Raw genomic sequence first — 20,599 nt, 5'->3', positions numbered from 1 at the left:
ACTCATTTTGTTCTGATAGCTCAACAGTGTGTGAAGTAACTGGAGATTCAGGAATAATATCATCTAAATTCTGATCAGCAGAATTTATCTCCAGAGCTGGTGTCTTTGATGTAGATGGAGCTTCCAGATAAAAAACTTCAGGTATATTCAAATTATGAATATATATTTCAGATTTATCGGTTTGTTCTTTAGCATCATCTGTAGCTTTAATAGGAGAGACATGAGGGGTAACAACTGTGTCATTAGCAGTGTCTTTGGCTTGAGCTGTAAGGGCCTCAATGATAATTGGTTCTTGTGAGATCAGAGATTCTTGATCCACTTCCTCAGCTTGTTCAGTATCTTCTGATGTAGCCGTAGCCAAATACCTCCTAGCCTTCATTTTCTTCAATCTCCTTGCCAATGAAGGAGTTGCTTCAGCAGCATCAGAATTTACATATTTTCTTTTCAAAGTATCAGAAATTTGAGCTGCTTTCTCTTTCTGAGAAGTAACATTCTCAGCTTCAAGTGTCACAGATTTAGATGCATGAACCCGTGCTTCAATTGTTTCCTCTTCACTCTCAGACTCATCTCTGATAATCATCTTTTTTCTCTTTTGTAGAGGTTGAGGAACAGACTTTGTCCTCTTAGAAGTTTTGGAAGATGAAGGTCTGGTTGTTTGTGCTGATGGTTGAGAAGTTTGAGGTGTTTGTGTAGAGGTGGTAGGTGTTGATGGTTGAGGTTCCGATGGTTGGACATCAGGATATAGTGCAGTGTATTTAACTGGATCATAGGTTATTAAGGCTTGTTTCACAGATAAAGGAACTCGGAGGGGTTTTAACACAACATTCTTATTATCAGTAGATAATAAGTCATTAAAAGCTCTTTTAGCTAGTCTGAATGATGGAATTAATTCACTAGCTGATTGGGGCTTATCATCACAACAAAAACTATAAATAAGCTGACATAATCTAACAAAATAAACAGTATTTCTATCTTCTGTCATCCTATCCCCAATGAAACCTAAGACAACACTTGCATAATCAAAATCAGTTTGATTAATGAGAGCATACCCGATTTGTTGACTGAATATGGGGATTGCATCGAAATTAGAACATTTATTTGCAAAAGCCTTAGTGATGCAGTCAAAGAAGAAACTCCATTCCCTCCTTATGTAAGGTCTCTTCAATTGACCCAGCTTTGCCAATGTCTTTTCATACCCCAGACTGGCCATCATATTTTGAAGAATAGGCTCCTCAACAGTTGTATAGGCTTTATTTTCAGGCAACTACAGTGTTTGGCGTACTGTAGCTAAAGTTACGACATGCTCATCCTCCCCTGTTGTAAAGATTATACTTGGGGTCCCTTGAGCACCACCATCATCATATACTCCACTTCTCCAGAACTCCAGCACTTGAATTCCAGAGTCTGCATCAGGTTGGGTCAGAGCGTACCCAATATCAGAATTAGCGAGAAAATCCTGAATGAAGTGAGAATCCGATGGAGCTTCAGCCTTGCTAAGAATGGCGGAGTAGTTTTTAGGAACAAACTTAGCTCCATTGAAAAGTCCGTCTTTTGGTGCCATCTCTGTAAGAAAATAAGTGAGAAAGAGAGTGTTTGCAAAGTGTTTGTTAAAAGTCCTGAAAGAGAACGCTTCAGAGAATATTAGAGAGAGAGAAAGTAAAAGAGATTACGAATAGAAAAGTAAGTAAAAGATTAGAAAATCTTTTAACTCCCATATATATACTCTCTCCACTCAACAGTTATATTTTTGAAGCATGGGATACACTTTACACCTGGCACCGTGTGAACAGTCAATAAACGGTTAGAGCAGGAGTTAATGGGCACGTAAAATAAGCAATAATTACCGTGCACATGCAGTTTTTCTGGACATACAAGTTAACCACTAACCCATAATGATTATGACTATTTTTATCTCACCCAAATTTATTCTGATTTAAATATGACTGTTTCAGATTTTACCACAAATAAGTCAAGTAAAGAAAAATGTCACGTAAGCATCAAATATTCCATCAGGATTTAATATCAGAACTTAACTTATATAAGATTTTAACAGTCATCAGAACATGGCTTCTGTACTCAAAAAATAAATATCTTGTTCTGTAATTCTTCATACAAATACTAACTTATTTTTTTCAGAATTTAATCATCAGAACTTCCATCAGAACTTGTCCTCAGAATTTATGCAAATGACACTTAACTGTTTGTCAACAACAACTTAATCACCACAGTAATTTTCATCATTCATATGGAGTGAAAGTGTGTGTGCATTCAGCAAAATATCAGATAAAGATTAAAGTCTGATAAACTTCAGTACATCTTAGAAATAAGGCATAACTAAGAAAAATGCATAAAATCTGTCATCAGTCATGATGTCTAGTATAGAACAAGTTTATGCAAGAGTCCACCTCAACTATTTGTGCTCATTTTATGTATCTTTTGAAATTTCTTTTTACAGTGGCTTCTCAGTGTAAGTGAGTCACGACTGCTTATTAAAATTTATGCTATTATCAGAGTATTTCTCTAGTAATCATAGAGTGTGAAAAGTCACCAAGAAATTTTTTTGCTTTTCTAATGCATATTACTTAATACCAGCAATGCACTTGGGTCTTCCCTTCCATATTTTTACTCTAGATCTCAAAGGAGTACATGACTTATATTCTTTTCTTTTATTTTCTTTTCTTTTGATAAGTGAGGCTTATCAGCACTTAGTTCATTCTTACGATTTACTGACATCAGAATTTGACAGATAAGAAACAAGAATCTAGTTTGTGACTTAGTAATAAGATATACAAAGTAAACTTGATTAAGCTCAATATTAGAATTTGCTTGTGTTAATGAGTTTCCACATAAACAACTAATTCAAACATGGGATTTCTAGTATGTTAAAGACTACTAGGTCAGCATCTAGCACAGTTATCCTCATTGGATAAAATAGTCACATAACATTCAAAACAGTATATAAATCCACATCATATAACAATCAGCATTTAATGAATTTTCAAATTAAGCACATATTACATATAGATAATACAATCTGTAAACACTGATCATTAAGTCTGATGCATGAGAACAAAAACTAAGCAGATTTAGAGAAAGAACCTGAAACCATTCCAAGTTCATTTACCAATCTTATAAAAGTAGCTTCACATAGTGGTTTTGTGAAGATATCTGCTAGCTGTTGATCTGTTGGAACAAAATGTAATTCCACTATACCTTCATCCACATGTTCCCTTATGAAATGGTACCTAATGCTGATGTGCTTTGTCATTGAGTGTTGAACTGGATTACCTGTCATAGCAATAGAACTTTGATTATCACAGTAAATAGAGATTTTAGAAAATTCTAACCCATAATCCAGTAACTAATTCTTCATCCAAAGAATATGTGCACAACAGCTTCCTGCAGCAATATATTCTGCTTCTGCAGTTGATGTGAAAATTGACTTTTGTTTCTTGCTAAACCAAGAAACCAATCTGCCTCCAAGAAATTAGCAGCTTCCACTAGTGCTTTAGTCCACTTCCTTGCAGATGGAAGTTGATCTCTAGAACTGGATCCTCCCCCATGATCCATGCTCTCTCCATCAATATTTTCTGATGCTCCCCCTTTAGTTATGCTCTCTGAGACTTCAGAATTTGAGTTTGATTTTTCAGGAGTTGAAGAATCAGAGCTTCCAAAATTATCAAAATTTGGCTCATCAGAACTAGATGAATCTGAACTTGAAGAGCCAGTGACAGGTTCTGATGCTTCTCGAGAGTCTTGAGATGTGATAGAATCTTCAGCTTGCTCCCCCTGGACAGGTGCATTTTCCTTTGTAGTTGTTACCACAGTTTCAATGACATCAGAACTTAATCCATCAGAACTTACAGGATCAGGATATAAGTCATCAGAATTTCCAGAATCAGAATTTAAATCTTCATTCTCAAATCTCAGCTAATCATGATCATTAAAATCTTCAAGTCCGGTAATCTTATCATCAAAAGAGACATTGATAGATTCCATGACAACCCTTGTTCTTAAATTGTAGACTCTGAAGGCTTTTGTGGAAAATGGATATCCAATAAAAATTCCATCATCAGCTTTTAGATCAAATTTTGACAGCTGCTCAGGATGAGTCTTAAGAACAAAACATTTGCAACCAAATACATGCAAGTATTTCTGATTTGGCTTCTTTTTCTTCACCATTTCATATGGTGTTTTTCCATGCTTGTTTATGAGTGTAGCATTTTGTGTAAAACAAGCAGTCTGCACAGCTTCAGCCCAAAAATAGGTTGGTAGCTTCGCTTCATCAAGCATTGTTCGTGCAGCTTCAATGAGAGTCCTGTTCTTTCTTTCTACAATTCCATTTTGCTGTGGAGTTCTAGGAGCAGAAAATTCCTGTTTGATTCCATGATCTTTGCAGAACTCTTCCATGATTGAATTCTTGAACTCAGTGCCATTATTACTTCTTATGATTTTAACAGAATCTTTGATCAATTTATCGAACTGTTTGACATGATCAGTTAGAGTATATGTTGTTTCACTCTTCTTGTGCAAGAAATACACCTAAGTGTATCTTGTGAACTCATCCACTATAACCATAACATATTTCTTCTTTGCAATAGACATGACATTGACTGGACCAAATAGATCAACATGCAGTAGGTGATAAGGCTCAAGAATTGATGACTCAGTTTTGCTCTTGAAAGAAGATTTTCTTTGTTTTGCCTTCTGACATGAATCACAAAGGCCATCAGGAGAAAATACTGTCTTTGGCAGTCCTCTCACAAGATCTTTCTTTACAAGCTCATTTATATTGTTGAAATTTAAATGAGAGAATTTCTTGTGCCAATTCCAGCTTTCTTCAATTGATGCTCTACTCAACAGACAGATTGCAGAACCATCAGTATTTGTTGAAAGTCCGGCTTCATAAATGTTACCATGCCTGTAACATTTCAGAACCACTTTGCCTGTAGAATTACTTGTAACTTCACAGTGTTCTTCAAAGAAATCCACATGATAACTTATGTCACATATTTGACTTATACTCAACAGATTCTGTTTAAGTCCTAAGACTAGAGCTACTATTTCAAAGATGACATTCCCAAGATTGATCTTTCCATATCCCAGAGTTTTTCCAATGTTGCAATCTCCATAAGAAACTCCTGGGCCAGCTTTCTTCACAAAATCTAATAGCAGAGCTTTATTTCCAGTCATATGTCCTGAACATCCACTGTCCAGAACTAGGATGTTCTTCCTGTTGCCCTGCAATCATAAAGACCACTAATGGTTTAGTTTTAAGGACCCAGACTTGCTTGGATCCTTTGGCCTTTTTAAGTTTGTTAACATTTGCAGCGGATTTAACATCAGAGTTTATGCTAACATTTTTCTTATCAGGTTTTACTGTATCAGACTTTGCATCATACTTTACACTAGAAGGAATTAAAGTAACTTTCTTCAAATAAGGTTTTATCTGAAAGTAATCATAGTACAAACTAAGATATTCCTTACAAGTATAAATGGAATGCCATATACTACCATAATGAAAACAAGGATTTTGTGGTTTAAACCTAACAAGCTGACTCTTAACTCCTGACTTAGGAGGTAAAAAGTTTATATTCTTATTCTTCCTGCAAAAAAAAGCAAGATGGTTAGAGTTTCCACAGTTATAGCATTTCATTCTAGGAGCATTAGGAACAGGCATATAATTGTTGCTTTTATTCACACCTTCCTCTCCATTCCTATTTTTCCTAGCTTACTTTACCTTGTTTACACTGGTAATCTCTTTCAACTTATATTTAAGCTGCTTCTTTGTCATTAAGCCTATGTTAACTGCAGCTGGTTTATCCTGTTCTAATTTATCAGAAGTTGACTCTTCTATCACTTCTGTCTCAATATCGTTCATCTTTTCAGAATCAGAATTTACAGTTTTAGCTACAAACTTAACAGGATTTACCTTTGGCTTAGTAACCTGTTTAACAATAATTGGCTTAACTTGTTCAGTTATTTTTTCACTTTTCTCATCTCCATTACCTAAGCCCTCTTTCCAGTTTCCACTACTTAGTATATCCTGAGTTGCTTTTCCAGAGTTAGTCCAAGTCCTAATAATCTCTCTCTCCTTTTCTAACTCAGTTTTTAGAAATTTATTCATTTTTAGCACGTCATCTCTAACATAGAAAGCATCATCTCTATCTTTCTAAGTTTGATGGAACATAACTAACTCTTTTTCTAAACAATCATACATCTTTTTAAAAGCAAAATTTCAGAAGTTAATCTCTCACATGTTAAAGTTTGATCTCTGTAACTAATAAACATGGTTTTAAGATATAATCTCAACTCAGTAATATCATCAGTATGAAAGGCATAAGTTGTTTGAGGTACCTTTAACTCAGCAGCATCAGAACGGCTATCAACATTTTCCATCAAGGCATAGTTCTCCTCATCTACAGAATCTGAGGTGTCTGTCCAGTTTTTCTTCTTTGTGACAAGAGCCTTGCCTTTGTCACTCTTTCCTTTCTTGCAGTCAGGAGATATGTGGCCTTTCTCACCACAGTTCTAGCATTTGACATTTGAGTAATCTCCTCTGTCAAAATTTCCTCCTTTGCCTTCAGATTTTCCGAAGCCCTTCTTATCAGAACTTCTTCCTTTCCTGAAAAACTTCTTTCCCTTTCTGAATTTCCTGTAGGCTATCTTTGTGATACCTTTCACCATAAGAGCACACAATTTCATCATCTCTTCATCAGCATCTACTTCAGGTAAACTTTCAGTTTCTGAGTCATCATCATCATCAGAATTTGATGAATCTGAATCAGACTTTATGATGAGAGCCTTTCCTTTTCCTTTCTTTGAGGCAGCCACTTTAGGGGATTCCTCCTCAGCTTTAAGAGCAACTATCCTTGACTTTCTTCCATGCCTTTTGCTTCTTTGATCCATCTCAAGTTCATGAGTCTTGAGCATACCATAAATTTCATCAAGAGTAGTTTCATCAAGAGCATAGTTGTCTCTTATAGTAGTTGACTTCAAATCCCAACTTTCAGGAAGAGCTAAAAGGAATTTAAGATTTGAATCTTTAAGATCATATTCCTTGTTCACCGGTGACAGATCATTTAAGAGTTTGACAAATCTGTCATATAAACTAGTTAATGACTCATCAGCTTTTGAGTCAAAGTGCTCATACTCTTGAGTGAGTATAGTCCTCCTGTTCTTCTTGATTGCATCAGTTCCCTGACACCTTGTTTCCAAAGCATCCCATATCTCCTTTGCAGTCTTGCATTGAATTACCCTGTTTAACATGACATTATCAATGGCACTATGCAGCAAATGCCTTACCTTTGCATCCTTGGCAATAGATGAGATATCTTCAGCTGTGTATTCACTTTTCTCCTTTGGTATGGTCTTTGCTGGCTGATCTGCAACCACAATAGAGAGCTTGGTTGGCTTATATGGTCCTTCATAAATTTTGTCAAGGTATTCTGGATTTGTAGCTTCCAGAAATATAGCCATCTTCACTTTTCATATGGGATACTCAGAAGGTCTTAGTATGGGAACCCTGATAGACTCATATCAACTGTGGGTTTGAGTCTTTGGAGTTTCTTTAGTTTTGGCGGGGTTGGTTGGATTTTCTGCTTCTTCAGACATGATTATTTTGGATCTTTACTGTATGTGTGTTAACAGATAGGCTCTGATACCACTTGTTAGGTCACACAACACTGTAGAAGGGCGTTGAATATAGTGTAGAATACAATCAAATCGATTTAAAACACAAGTAATAGAAAATAGATGTCTTCAATATAATAAACTCTGTTACAATGGAACTGTTCTCTCTCAGTGATGAACAAATATCACGAGAGCTGTTAGGTTACAATGTATGATCTTCTCGATGATCGTAACACATATAGTGTAAACCTATGTCTGTGTTTCTATAAACACACAGTTACAAGATAAGTTTAATTGATATGGAATATAATTCTGTCTCTTAAAATATATCAATCAGATATCTTATATAATTCTTCTAGCCCTCTAACTCTTTCCATGCATATCTTCTTCTTGTATTAGTCTCGATCTTCTTTCCTGTAAATCAGCTTCTTTCCTTAACTGTTAGTCATCCAGTACTTAAGTTCTGATATCCATCTTCTGATATTATCTTCTGATAATCTAAGTCCTGATATCCTTAAGTCCTGACTTCCAGTAAGTCCTGATTTCAGTAAGAACTGATATTTCCTGTTAGTTAAGATCTGAAAACTAAACATGAAACATATTAGACATGATATCTCAAATATATCCAACATTCTATACACACACTTCTTCTCAAAAACATTCTCTCTCTTCTATATACTGACATATATACAAGGTTTTTGAAACCGAAGCTTAGCTTCACCCAACCAAGATTTATCCCACCGAATGAGCTCATCCACTACCACTTTCCGGCCTCCCGAAAGGCTACCCAAGTTCGACCAAAGTTCCAAAATCCGGCCGAACCTCCGGCGAATTTTTCCGGGGAACTTTTCCGACCGTTCTTCAAAAGTGGTAACTTTTAGCTTCTTATTTGAGTTCTTTTTATTTGAGATTTGTACTTAATTTCTCTACTTCATCTTAAGTTTTAATACAAGATCTCTTATAAACAAAGTTCTCAAGAGAACTAAGATTCGAACTCGGAATTCAAATAAGTACTTGATCTTCACATAAATCATCTCAAAAAGAAGATCTATAAACAAAAGTACTTTATCTCCAAAGGGGAGATTATATTTGACCCAAGTTCACAAGTTAGCCAATTATTTTTATTATTAGATCTTGGATAACATTATTCGTGCACGTAAAATATTACGAAGTAAAGTTTTAATCCCTTCTAACATCTCTAGTGTTCCGGGGGATTATAACTCGATCTATAAACACTTCGTAATTTGTCAAATATCAAAACGGATTAAGTTCACGAGTTAGCCAATTACTTGCACTTTATTTAATTGGATCTTAGCTAACACATTTCATGCACATAAATTATTAAGAAGCATAGTTTTAATCCCTTCTAACATTTTTAGTGTTCCGAGGGATTATAACTTGATCTATAAACACTTCGTAATCATCCGTTAAAATTAAGGACGAATCGAATCCAGGAGTTAGCCAATTACTTTCACGCTATTTAATTGGATCTTGGCTAACACATATCGTGTATATAAACAATTACGACTCATATCGTATAATCCCCTTCTAACATTTTTCAGTGTTCCGTAGGGTTATACTACGATATCTATTAAATACTCGTAATTATTCATCCAAACTTCGAAAGCACAATCTTAAGCCAATTACTTGCACTTAACTTATTTGGATCTTGGTTAAGACTCATAAATCTTATAAACGTGCTTGAAGTTAAAAGAGTATACTTTGACCTTATAATCGTCAATATACAAGTATACCTTAAAACCTTAAGTTGATATACTTAAAGGTAAATTACAACTCCGAGGTTGTAATTAAAGTATTATTTGATCTATAAATACTTAATCGAAAGAAGAATACTAAAGACGTCATAAGCCATTAGTGCTTAATATAAAAAGGGACTTCTCATATTACTCCACAATTTTATTAAATCTATAAAGGAGTAATTATAAATATACTTGACCATCTTGTATTATTCTAAGTCAAGTATAACTAATTAGTTTTAATATTCTTATTTGGATATTATACTACTTGTGGGCTAGTACAGTGACATACTAGTTCAAAACAAATCTTTTCCTACTGGTTTTATTTCGTGGATTTTCTTGTTAGTTTTGTAGTGATGTGAAGTGACGTGAGGTGATTCTCGTTCTAAGACCCAAGTCCCAGACGTACTAACGGGAGTTAGTAGTCTTCGCACCGTGAAGAATAGGAAAGACCCAAGACCGGATCACTAAGATCCAAGACCGACAAAAGCTAAGGAAGTCAAGTCCACACAAAGGCTCTACAACAACTTTGAAGAAATAGCGGGGAGTTATTGTCTAAGATAAGTTGTGTAGGTAATACATTTATTTTGAGGTGGTGACCCTTGTGTTACGCACCAAGACAAATACTTGTAAAGGGTGTAAAGGCTTCTCCGCCTACTAAAGGAGCAAGTTTATTATAAGGGAAAATCCCGAATCCGAGAGAGGAGCTCGGAGACTGGAGTAGGGTTGAGCGAATCTATTAGAGGTTGCGCCATCGCGAACCAGGATAAAATCACCGTGTGATATTTTCTTTCCTTGCACTGTATTTTTCCGCACATATAAACTGCATAACTACTCGGTAAAATTTTAAAAAAGGATAAATTATTTTAAAACACCATAACAATTTTTAAATTGGTAATTAAGCTATTCAACCCCCTCCCCTTCTAGCTTAAAATAGCCCTCACACGGGACCTTACAAATAATATAAGAATTATCTTTAGTTTGAATTTAATTTTAGTTTTAGCATAGAATAATAATATATATTATTTTATTTTAGCCTTAATCCCGTTATATCAACCATCTAATTACATTTAATTTGTTTTTAATTTTCTTTTAGCTCTGGTTAAATATTATATTGTTTTAAGCCGGATAGATAACATATTTTGTTTTATTCTGATGACATAATATCGACCAACGCATTATATTATAGCCCGGTTTGATAAAATATTTTTTGGTTAGGTCGGTAGTATTTATTGTATTATTTTACCCTGAGTCAAAAAATCTTGGTTTTAGTCTCAGACCCGTTATGTCAACCTAATCCAGCTAATTTTATTTAGTTTTTTGTTTAAATTCATTTTAGCATATTATTATGCTTTAGACCGAATAGATAATATGTATAATTTTATTTTAGTCTGATGACTTTATATCTTCCAAACGAATTTACTTTCAATTTATTTTATATTAGCTCGTTTATTTTTTGTTTAAGCATGATAACTTTATATCGTTCGACCAAATGAATTTGCTTTCAAATTTCTATCAGTCTTTATTATTTTATTTTAATCTGAGGCTGCAAATCCAACTAATTGTACATAATTTATTTTTATTTTCTATTTAGGATTAGATCAATAGTATAATTTTATTTCATATTATATATTATTTTGTTTAAATCAAAACCATTCGACATATTATAATTATATTTGTATTTATATATTTATATTGTGAATATTAATCTATTTATGAGAGTATTTTATTTTAAATATTACTATAATTACAGAGACCAGGCCGTCTACCAACCAAAGTTTTATTGTTTCGTCTTTAATATAATAGAATAGATAGTATAAAAGATAGATATATTGATAGATAGATAATCAACATATATTAAAAAAAATTGTCCATAATATTTTTAGAGAAAGATTTATTTTATTTGGAGAAAATAAAAAAGATTACATGTTTTACTTAAAAAAGATAAAGATTAAAAAGAATTGACTAAAATATTTGTAGAGAAAGAGTTGTTTAGTTAGTGAAAATAAAGAAGACAACGTATTTTATTTATAAAGTAATTGGTTAGATATTAATTAAGTAGGGGCAATTAAGTAAAATATTAAAAAAATTTAAGAAAGAGCAACTATGTAATTGAAGGAAGGACCGTAAATTTTAATATTTAATATAATAATATAGATATATAAATGTTTCGACTTCAAAAATCAAATAATTTTTTTTATTTTGTTTATGTAACTGAATTGTAGGATAGTGCTTATTTTAAGTATATTTGTCTTTATATTAATTAGTAAAAATATATAAATAAATATTTTTTATTGTGTACCCGTACAAAATATATATGCGACAGCTAATGGTTAGAGGTGCATATGATGATTTTGACTTTTGCATTGTTTTAAGAACAAATGGTTTTTGCATTGTCTTAAACAATAAGATAATATTGTTGTTGTTGTCCACGAATAAGGATGAAGATTCTAAGTTGTTCTTGTAAAGTAGTGAAGAATTTATGAATTGTTAAAGTCAATGAGCTTAATAAAGTATATAAGTAAAACAATAATTAAATAAAATAAACAATTAAGTAGCTGAAAAAGGTAATTTATTAGTTATTAGTGGTTATAATATCATTATTTTATTTTATTAAATAAACTTGTCTGTGATATTTATAAAAATTGTTTTAATTGAGAGAAATAAAAAAGGTAACTTGTTATAGTTGAAAACGATTTTTTTTCCTATTATAATTCGATGACTAAGACTAATAAAACTTTTAAGTAAAATAAGGGTAATTTAGTGAATTGAGCGTGTACCAAAAAATAGTTACCGTACCAAAATTTTCAATATTTCGTCTTTTATATAATAGTAATAGATTATGAGAATCGTTTAGTTTTCAATTTAATATCTTATATATTAATATGTTATTATAAATATTATAATAATCAAATGGGTTCATTTTTTTTCGGTTCGGTTTTTGTCAAAATCTGAAACTTAATTGCTTGTATCAGTTCAATTTTGCGATTTCTCAATTTTAATTTGGCTCGATTATTAATGGTTCAATTATTATCGATTTTTACCGGATTTGGTTCGATTTCAATTTTATGCTCACCCCGTCATACACCATAAAAAACGTGACGTAAATTGAACTTTTTTAATCTCATTAAAAATAATGGATACGCCTGTGATTTAATCACGATATTTTACCACAAACTAAACTTTTAAAGATTTGATTGATGTTGCATGCACGGATTTAACTTACGGCCCTCAATATTTAAATATAATTTGTTTGCCGAGTAGTTATTTATAATATCTCCAAATAATATTTTTTTTTATTCATTTATATAAAAAATACTAATTTTTGAGAATTCACCGTGTGATAATATAATAAAAATAATATAAAATTATTTAACATGTGTTAATATAATAGCAATAATATTTGAATTCACTCCTATTTACATTTATATTGTAAAATAAAAATTATATTCATAAGGTGATGACAAAAAATACCTCTTATTTTAGAAGTTGTAACAAGAATACCATTTTTTGGAGTTTATGGCCAAAAATACAATTCTAATACGCATTTTAGAAATGGGTATTACGCATCTGAAAAATGTGTATTACATACAAAAAAAAGTAAAAAAAAAAGCAGAACAAGTGATACGCATGTCACAAATGCGTATCACCGGAATCAAATTGGTGATACACATTATGTGAATGCGTATCTCTCTTTTATTTTATTTTTTTCAATTTTTTTTATAAGAATTACCCATTTTTAAAATGCGTATTAGTAATACCCAACTAAAAAATATGTATTAAACGAATATTTTTGGCCAAAATTTTAAAAATATGTATTTTTATCACAAACTGTAAAAAAAAATATTTATCATTTTTTTAAATTGGGGATACAGGGAGATTGTGAGTATTTCGTTCAATCAAACAAAACGAATTGTTTCCATCTTCAGTTTTCAAGTCGAGGAACTAAGATTATATAGTTGTTTATTTGTACACGAACATAAATAGTAATTATACAAATTTTGTATACTTGCTTAAGACATTCCACGCTGCCGACTGCACTAACTGTTTACACTAAAATAGCGTTACTACTCCCTTCGTCTCCGTCCGCGGGGTAGTTTACCTATTATATTTACACGTATTTTAAGATTTTAATAAAGTATAGTATCATAATATTTTTTAATTTTTTTTAAATAAAAGTTTAAACATAAAATTTTTTTTCGATTTTTTTTTTAAAAAAAATATATTATAAAAATATATTTTAAACGAGTATTAAAAAACGTGCTGAAAATTACGTAAACCATCCGGTGGGAATGAGGGAGTTTTTTTTACGCCGTATTGATCTGGGCAATATGTAATCTAGATTTTTTATGTTTGGATCGGATCATAGTTTATTTTTTTGAGTTCTCTATTCATCACTCGACGAGGACAGCACAAACAGTGTTCTTCATTAATGGCCAATTCTCATTTTATTTTGTTGTGCAAGAAAGTCAATTTCATTAATTAAAATTTTATCATATTTTTTTGAATTGTCTTTGTCATAATAAGTAAGGGTAGTTGTGCGCGTAACTCGCATAAGCCGGGACTTCTTTGCGGGCAGACAAAGAAAAGAATTAGATAGACTAAAGTGGGGTGTGAGGTTATGCTCTGCTCGAGCGGAGTCGAGTCGAACATTGTTATGCTTGACTTGAATCGAAGTTCGATCAAATTTTTAATTTAAAATTTAAAATTTGGTTCGTAAATTATTCGATATGCTCTAAGAATATAAATAAAAATATTCGTTATTTATATAAAAATATACTTATGATAAAAAAATAAAAAAATAATAAATGCTCGATAGAGGATAAGGCTCGCGAATTTTATAAACCAATTAATTTGAAATTTGAGTTCGGCTCGGTAAATAATTCGAAAAGCTCTTGATCGAATTCGGCTAGATTATTACTGAGCCGAATTCGAATTTTACGAGTCGAACTCGAGCTCACAGATGATTTGACTCATTTTACGCCTTTGCTTTAAACATAATTACTGATTTCGAAAATTGAAACTATTTCAGTAGAGGTATAAATTTATAATTTATTGAATAATTTTTAAAAAATTGAATAATTTATTAATTATCGATCAAATATTTTTAAGCAATTTATTGATGATTATTAAAATATTGGCCGAATTCTATAAACACGGTGAGCTGATACGGGAATTGTTGGCCCTGATTCAACAAGATATGCATGGGCTTTTCAGTTCTATTGTTTTTTAGTGAAATGACACTGAGATATATTACCATTGTTAAGCCTAATTATACCCCTTGAATTTATTAGTAAACGTGATTAAGGATATCTTGCGCTTAAAGTTCTTCAATACATGTAAAAGATCAATAATTCACAGACACATGTTTTTCATTAAAAATATAAATATGTCTCTTGCACAAGTTTCTAGCTAAATATCATATAAAAATTTTGTTAATCGGAGAATTTTGTATAATAGTGTTTTGGAGGTTAATAAGTGGAACAAGGATCAAGGGCGATGTTTGAAAGCGGAGGAAGGTTATATATGGTGGTGGCTGAGCTCGTATATTGACTCCTTAAGAAAGAATAGGGTTTGTTATTCTCTGTCAAGTGTCGACTCATGTCTCATACAAGTGCCTACGTACCCTATTTATAGGGATCAAGCCTTACGTAGTTCTTGGGGAACAAATCACGTAGGCTAGGATTAGGGTTCTCCAACCCGCGCAGCCCAAGCCCACGATAAAGTCAGGCCTTCAGCCAATTAGTCACGTAAATCTCGACCGGCTCCACACGCTTCCTACAATCTCGCGGCATCTCCGCATTTCTTCCCGTAATTGTAGGAATAACCCGTGTCGGCCCCGAAATTTACGAGCAACTTAGTCATCTATGAGTCACTTTCCATGTTGCACACAAAGTCCTTTGATGCGAGCCGGCCTGGTCACCTCGGCCCGCACCGCCTTCCTTTTTAATTAATAAATACAATGTTACCTCTGTCTTTATAAGATGTGGGCTCATGGGCCCAGCCCGCGTGTAGGCACCTGAGCCCGGCCCGCGTGTGGGCACCTGAGCCCAGCCCGCGTGTAGGCATCTGAGCCCACTTCGCTTGAAGGCACCTGAGCCCAACTCGCATATGAGAGCCCAGATGGCAAACGTGAGCCCAGCTCGTATGTCACGAGCTCAGCTCGCATGTCACGAGCCCAACTCGCATGTCACGAGCCCAGCTCGCATGTCATGAGCCCAGCTCGCATGCAGTGGCCCAAGTCATATTAATCCATAGTTCTAGCCCACACGCGAGAGTCAAGCTATTCAGTGCACCTACAGGGATCTGTTTAGGGCCCATGGCCGAAAGCGGGCATAACAACTACCCCAAAATTCCTGGTCGCATTTTTTAAGGCTAGGAATTTTCTAGTCTTTTATGGCCTCGCAGGTGCGAGTCCACAGGCCGCACCAAACTTCCTCGCGTGCCTCGCCTCGCATGCCTTTCATTTTAGCATTCATTTTGTTAGCCGTTGGACAGCTGGCGTGGGGATTCGTGTCATCTTCTGAGATGGTGACACGTGTCGCTTGCCTTTTCTCTCTCATATCTCCTATAAATATGTGAGATTTCAATTCATTTCTCACATTTCCAAAAACACTTCTCGAATTGCTGCTGATTTTGCTCAAGGATCTACCACAGTGAAGATCATAATCTCCACAAGAACCGTCTACCGGCGGCGATATTCTCCCGGCACAGATTCATCAGGATCTTCATACACCTCTCTAATAGGTATTCTTCGATTCGAGCCCATTTACATTCATACTTGTTCATGTGCACCATGCGAGCACACACCACCTGTTTGATGCGAGCTCACACACAACCACAACATGCGATACGAGCCCGTCTACTTGCTTAGATACTTAGGCGCGATCCCGTGTGAGATGTGAGGACACTTAGGTGCGACCCCATACCTGGTTTTGTTTTCTTTTTAGGGCCACACACTAATTTTCACCATCTTTTACAGATGTCGAGTGCGTCTTCAGCCCGCTCCTATGGATCGTCTCGCTCTTCCTCGAGCCCGGCTCGCACCTCCGCCAGCCCAGTTCATTCTTCAGCCACTCCGTCTCCATTAAACCAATATCCTCCTGAGCAGCGAGGCTCAAAGGACTTCCAACGCGAGCTGACTTCTCTTTCTGGTCGTCTTAGCCAATCCATCTCTCCTGGCTCAGCTATCACCCCTCAAGGGGCTTTGAAGATTGCCAGAGTTGAGAACTCGATGCGAGCAGCAGGATCCGGCTCGCTGGATATTCACCTTGACCCTAATCCTGAAGATTACACCAGGGAGAAGAACATGTATGATTGAAAAAACAGGCCCGTGGACCTCTCCAAAATACCAGCCTCCCTCGGGGTGGAGGAACTTTTTAACCGCAAGCCCGCTCCTCTGGACAAAGAACGAGCTGAGGAGATTTTAAGAGAAATGGCTGAAGAGAGGGCAGCCCGTCTGAGGCAAGCAACAGCTAACAACCTCGACCACATTCACCTTGACTCAGAGTCTACTGACAGCGATCTGGGGAGTGCGTACTATGACACCAGGAGGAAAGGAAAAGAGCCCATAGCTGCTGAATACCTCATCTTGGGGCTCGAGGGTGAAGAGGACGGCTCACACTGGTCCTATGACTCTCCTCAGAGCGAGGAGGTGGCAGATGTTACAAGTCAGTACAAGATTTGTAACTATAACTACATCCCCGCGGCCTCTCCTGAGCCTTATGTGCCTCCTGCCCAGCCCGAGCTGGAGGGTGAAATTGTTTTTAAGAGGCAAATCATTCCTGATGGGGAGGAGAGCTCGACTGTCAACGAGGAGGTTAAGGTGCTCGCTTGCCGCGACCTGTCTACCTCGTTGACTCAGAAATATCTGGCCGAGCATATTGAGCAGTTCCAGCTCGAGGGCCATGTTGTCTTGCCCCTGCCTCATATGAGGTGCTACAGATTTAACCATCCAGAGAATGGAGGCAGGGTGCCTCGCATGGTCTTGTCTACCTTCCTTCTGAGGCTAGGCATCTCTTCTCCTCTTCATCCCTTCATCAAGGATGTCTGCGAGTACTACCAGCTCGCACCTCTGCAGATTAAACCGAATGGATACCGGGCCGCCCTTGCCTTGTATATCATGTACAGTAAATGTGGGTTTCCTCCTCTAACAGCGAGGCAGTTGGGCTACTTCCTTAATCTAAAGCATTCTCCCAATGACTTTGGATATTTCTACTTCTCTGTCTGGCCGTGCTTCAACAAGAAGAATCTCATTCACAACGGGTCGAGCAACTCAGGGAAGTGGAAGAGCCCCTATTTATACATCCACGAGGTGCCTCGAGTCCAGACTCATTTTTATTACAATCCATGTAAGTCTTCCCTGGCCGCTCTCATTTTTTCTACCATAATTCCTTCTTTTAACAAGAAATGTTTTTTTATCTTCAGCCACCCCGCCTCGCACTGTCCTTGTGGGACAAGAAAAAATAAATGCAAATAGCCTGCTAGATCTTCCTAAGGCAAACATGGATATTCGAAAGCTCATAACGACCTCGAACCTGGTCGCGTGTGGGTTTTTGAAAGAAGGAGTGAGGCTGACTCCTCAAAAGAAGAAATCTAAGAAGAGAGCCAGAAAGGGTAAGAATATCGGGCCCGCATTTGCGGGCCTGTCTACTCGCGAGCGCGAGCTCGTGGGCTTGCGTGTTTACACTTCCTGCATGCATCACTTCACATTGCACCTTAATTTTCCGCATTTTTTATCTAGCTCGCATTACTTCTTTGTATTGCATCTCGCTGTTACTAATCTTTTTCTTCATTGTTTTCTTTTTCAGAAATGGCCATCTCCCCTATCCCCTTCATGGAAGAGGCTGAGCAAGCTGCGACTTCGGGCCCAGTTCAGCCCGCAGCTGCGACCATAGTGGCTCGCTCTCAAGCTAACCCTCCGACCCGCATGACTACTCTGACTGAGCATCTCAGGGGCTCGGGGCCTTCTCCTCGGCTAAAAAGGCATAGAGGCCATAAAGAGGGAAAAACTGGCGAGCCCGACCCAAAAAAGATTATTCCATCTGATGCTCATCTTCCCACCTCTTCTTCTGCCAGCATGGTTGCGACCACATTCGGCCGGCTCGCTTAAGGTCACATCAGCGAGCAGGATGTAAAGGGTTGGTCTTCTTCTGCTCTCGAGGTCAACCAGGATGCACTGTCTCGAGCTGTGGACGAAGTTTACTATCGTCAGCTGTCTAAGGCTCGAGAGATGCGAGCCCTCAGCTAGACCAACACAAAGCTCGAGTCTAAAGTCAAATCCTTTCAGAGTAAGGTCGCTGAGCACGGGCAAGAGAAAGTTACGCTGGTGAACAACTATAATCAGAAGATAATTAACCTGAACGCTGCTCACGACAAGGCCCTAAGGGAGCAGACGGAAGCTCATGACCTGGCTGCTGAGGCGTGGAAGAAGGAGAAGGATGCCCTCGAGGAGAGGGTGCTCGAGCTGGAGAGATCAGTTTCTGCCCTGACCGATGGTCGTGAGGCCGCCCTCGCTGATGCTAGGAACCTGGGGGCCAGGAATTTTATGAAAGTATTTATGAAGAAGGTTCCTGACTTCGATTGGGCGGCTCTGGGTGCGAGCACAGCTAGACATGCCGAGAAACTGAAGCTGGAGATGGAGCGGGATGCCCAGATTACCGAGGAGGCCCGACTCACAGCTGAGCAGGCCCGGGTCGTGGCTGATGAAGCTCGAGAGAAAGAGGTTGATAACCCTTAGACTTAATTTTATCTTGAAACTAGACTTTTGACTGGGTAGGTGGGCATCCTCTTTGCTTCGCGTTTGTATTTAAAGTATTCTGCCTCGGGGCCTAACTTATTTAACTTTTGTTTATATTAAATTTTTAAGTCTTGTGTGCCCGTACTCATCTTTACTGTGCTAGCCAGTTTCCTTACTTTTGTGTAAACTTATCATGCCTCTACTGACGAAGAGTTATCATAACCCCGGCCGCGTATGGCGAGTATTACACCTTCACAGCGAGCCTAGTTAATCAGCTCGTATTTATATTCAATTAAAAACCAGGCCTCATTACTAACTCGCAGGTGCTGTAAGTGTTCTCGCATTAGCGGGCCGGGCCTAGGAGCTCGCATTTTGTTCATGTGTCTACTCCTCGCATTATGCGACCCTGGCTATGTTTGATGGAGGGCTGGACTCCCTGGGTCGCATTTGTAGTCCTGCGAGCTAGAGTATGGGCTCGCATCGCGGGCCTATACCTTTTTTTTATCCTCATCTTTTATCTGCTGTGTGCTCATATCTTTCAAAGCGGGCCATGACCCAGCTCATTTCTGGTACTCGTTGTCAAGCGGGCCGGGGCCCGGCCTGGCTTGTGATTTTAACATGTTAATAAAACGATCGTTCTGTCCTCGCATGGGTTCCCAAGGATGGGCTCCCCTGCTGGGTATTTAATCTGTTAACAATAGTTAAAATATCAAAAATCATTTATTCATAGATAATGGGAAGTGAAAGGAGTACATGCTTGTGGTCTCAGAGAGGCACCTATATGGCACTACCCCCCGAGACTTAGGAATATTTTAAGATAATACTAAGTCTGGAAAGAATAATATTACTGATAATACTTGCGGAGGTGTTCCGCGTTCCAGGCTCTCGGGATCAACTTGTCTTGCATATCATTGAGGTGATAGGTTCCTTCCCAGAGCACCGACTTTATCTTGTAAGGGCCTTCCCAATTCGCTCCAAGGACATTGTGACCCACCACCTTGGTGTTTGGCATGACCCGGCGCAGAACCAAATCTCCCACCTTGAAAGTTCGGGCTCGAACCTTACTGTTGTAATGCCTAGCTGTCCTCTACTGATATGCCGCTATCCTGATCTGAGCATTTTCTCGAGTTTCTTCGATCATGTCCAAATAAAGCCGATGATTGACCTCATTTGCCTCTGAGTCATAGTTGTCCCTTCGAAAAGATCCTGCTCCCACTTCAACGGGTACCATAGCTTCACACCCATACACCAGAGAGAAAAGGGTCTCTCCAGTTGTGGTTCGGGGTGTAGTGTTGTAAGACCATAGGACCTGGGTGAGCTCCTCTGGCCATGCTCCTTTCTTCTCTTCAAGCTTTTCCTTCAAGGTATGTTTAATGATTTTATTAACAGCCTCCGTCTGCCCATTACTCTGGGGGTGGCAGACTGCGCTAAAGCTCTTCTGAATCCCCAGCTGCTCACAAAACTCTCGCAT

The 20,599-nt window shown here is 37.0% G+C and overlaps 1 protein-coding gene across 1 annotated transcript; it reads right to left on the bottom strand.

The window, feature by feature from the left end:
• Window positions 1-20,215: 20,215 nt before the first annotated feature.
• Window positions 20,216-20,599, bottom strand: LOC141659956 (uncharacterized). Its single transcript, XM_074466901.1, has one exon. It carries the CDS (start codon window positions 20,597-20,599, stop codon window positions 20,216-20,218), a length of 384 nt encoding a protein of 127 aa, XP_074323002.1.

Source organism: Apium graveolens, chromosome 5 (assembly GCF_009905375.1).
Source record: "Apium graveolens cultivar Ventura chromosome 5, ASM990537v1, whole genome shotgun sequence".
NCBI classification, from domain to species: Eukaryota; Viridiplantae; Streptophyta; class Magnoliopsida; order Apiales; family Apiaceae; genus Apium; species Apium graveolens.
This window is presented reverse-complemented; position numbering and strand designations above follow the sequence as displayed.

What these genes read in the sequence shown, in the direction of transcription:
- LOC141659956 (XM_074466901.1), bottom strand. Translation starts at nt 20,599, where the DNA reads ATGCGAGAGTTTTGTGAGCAGCTGGGGATTCAGAAGAGCTTTAGCGCA.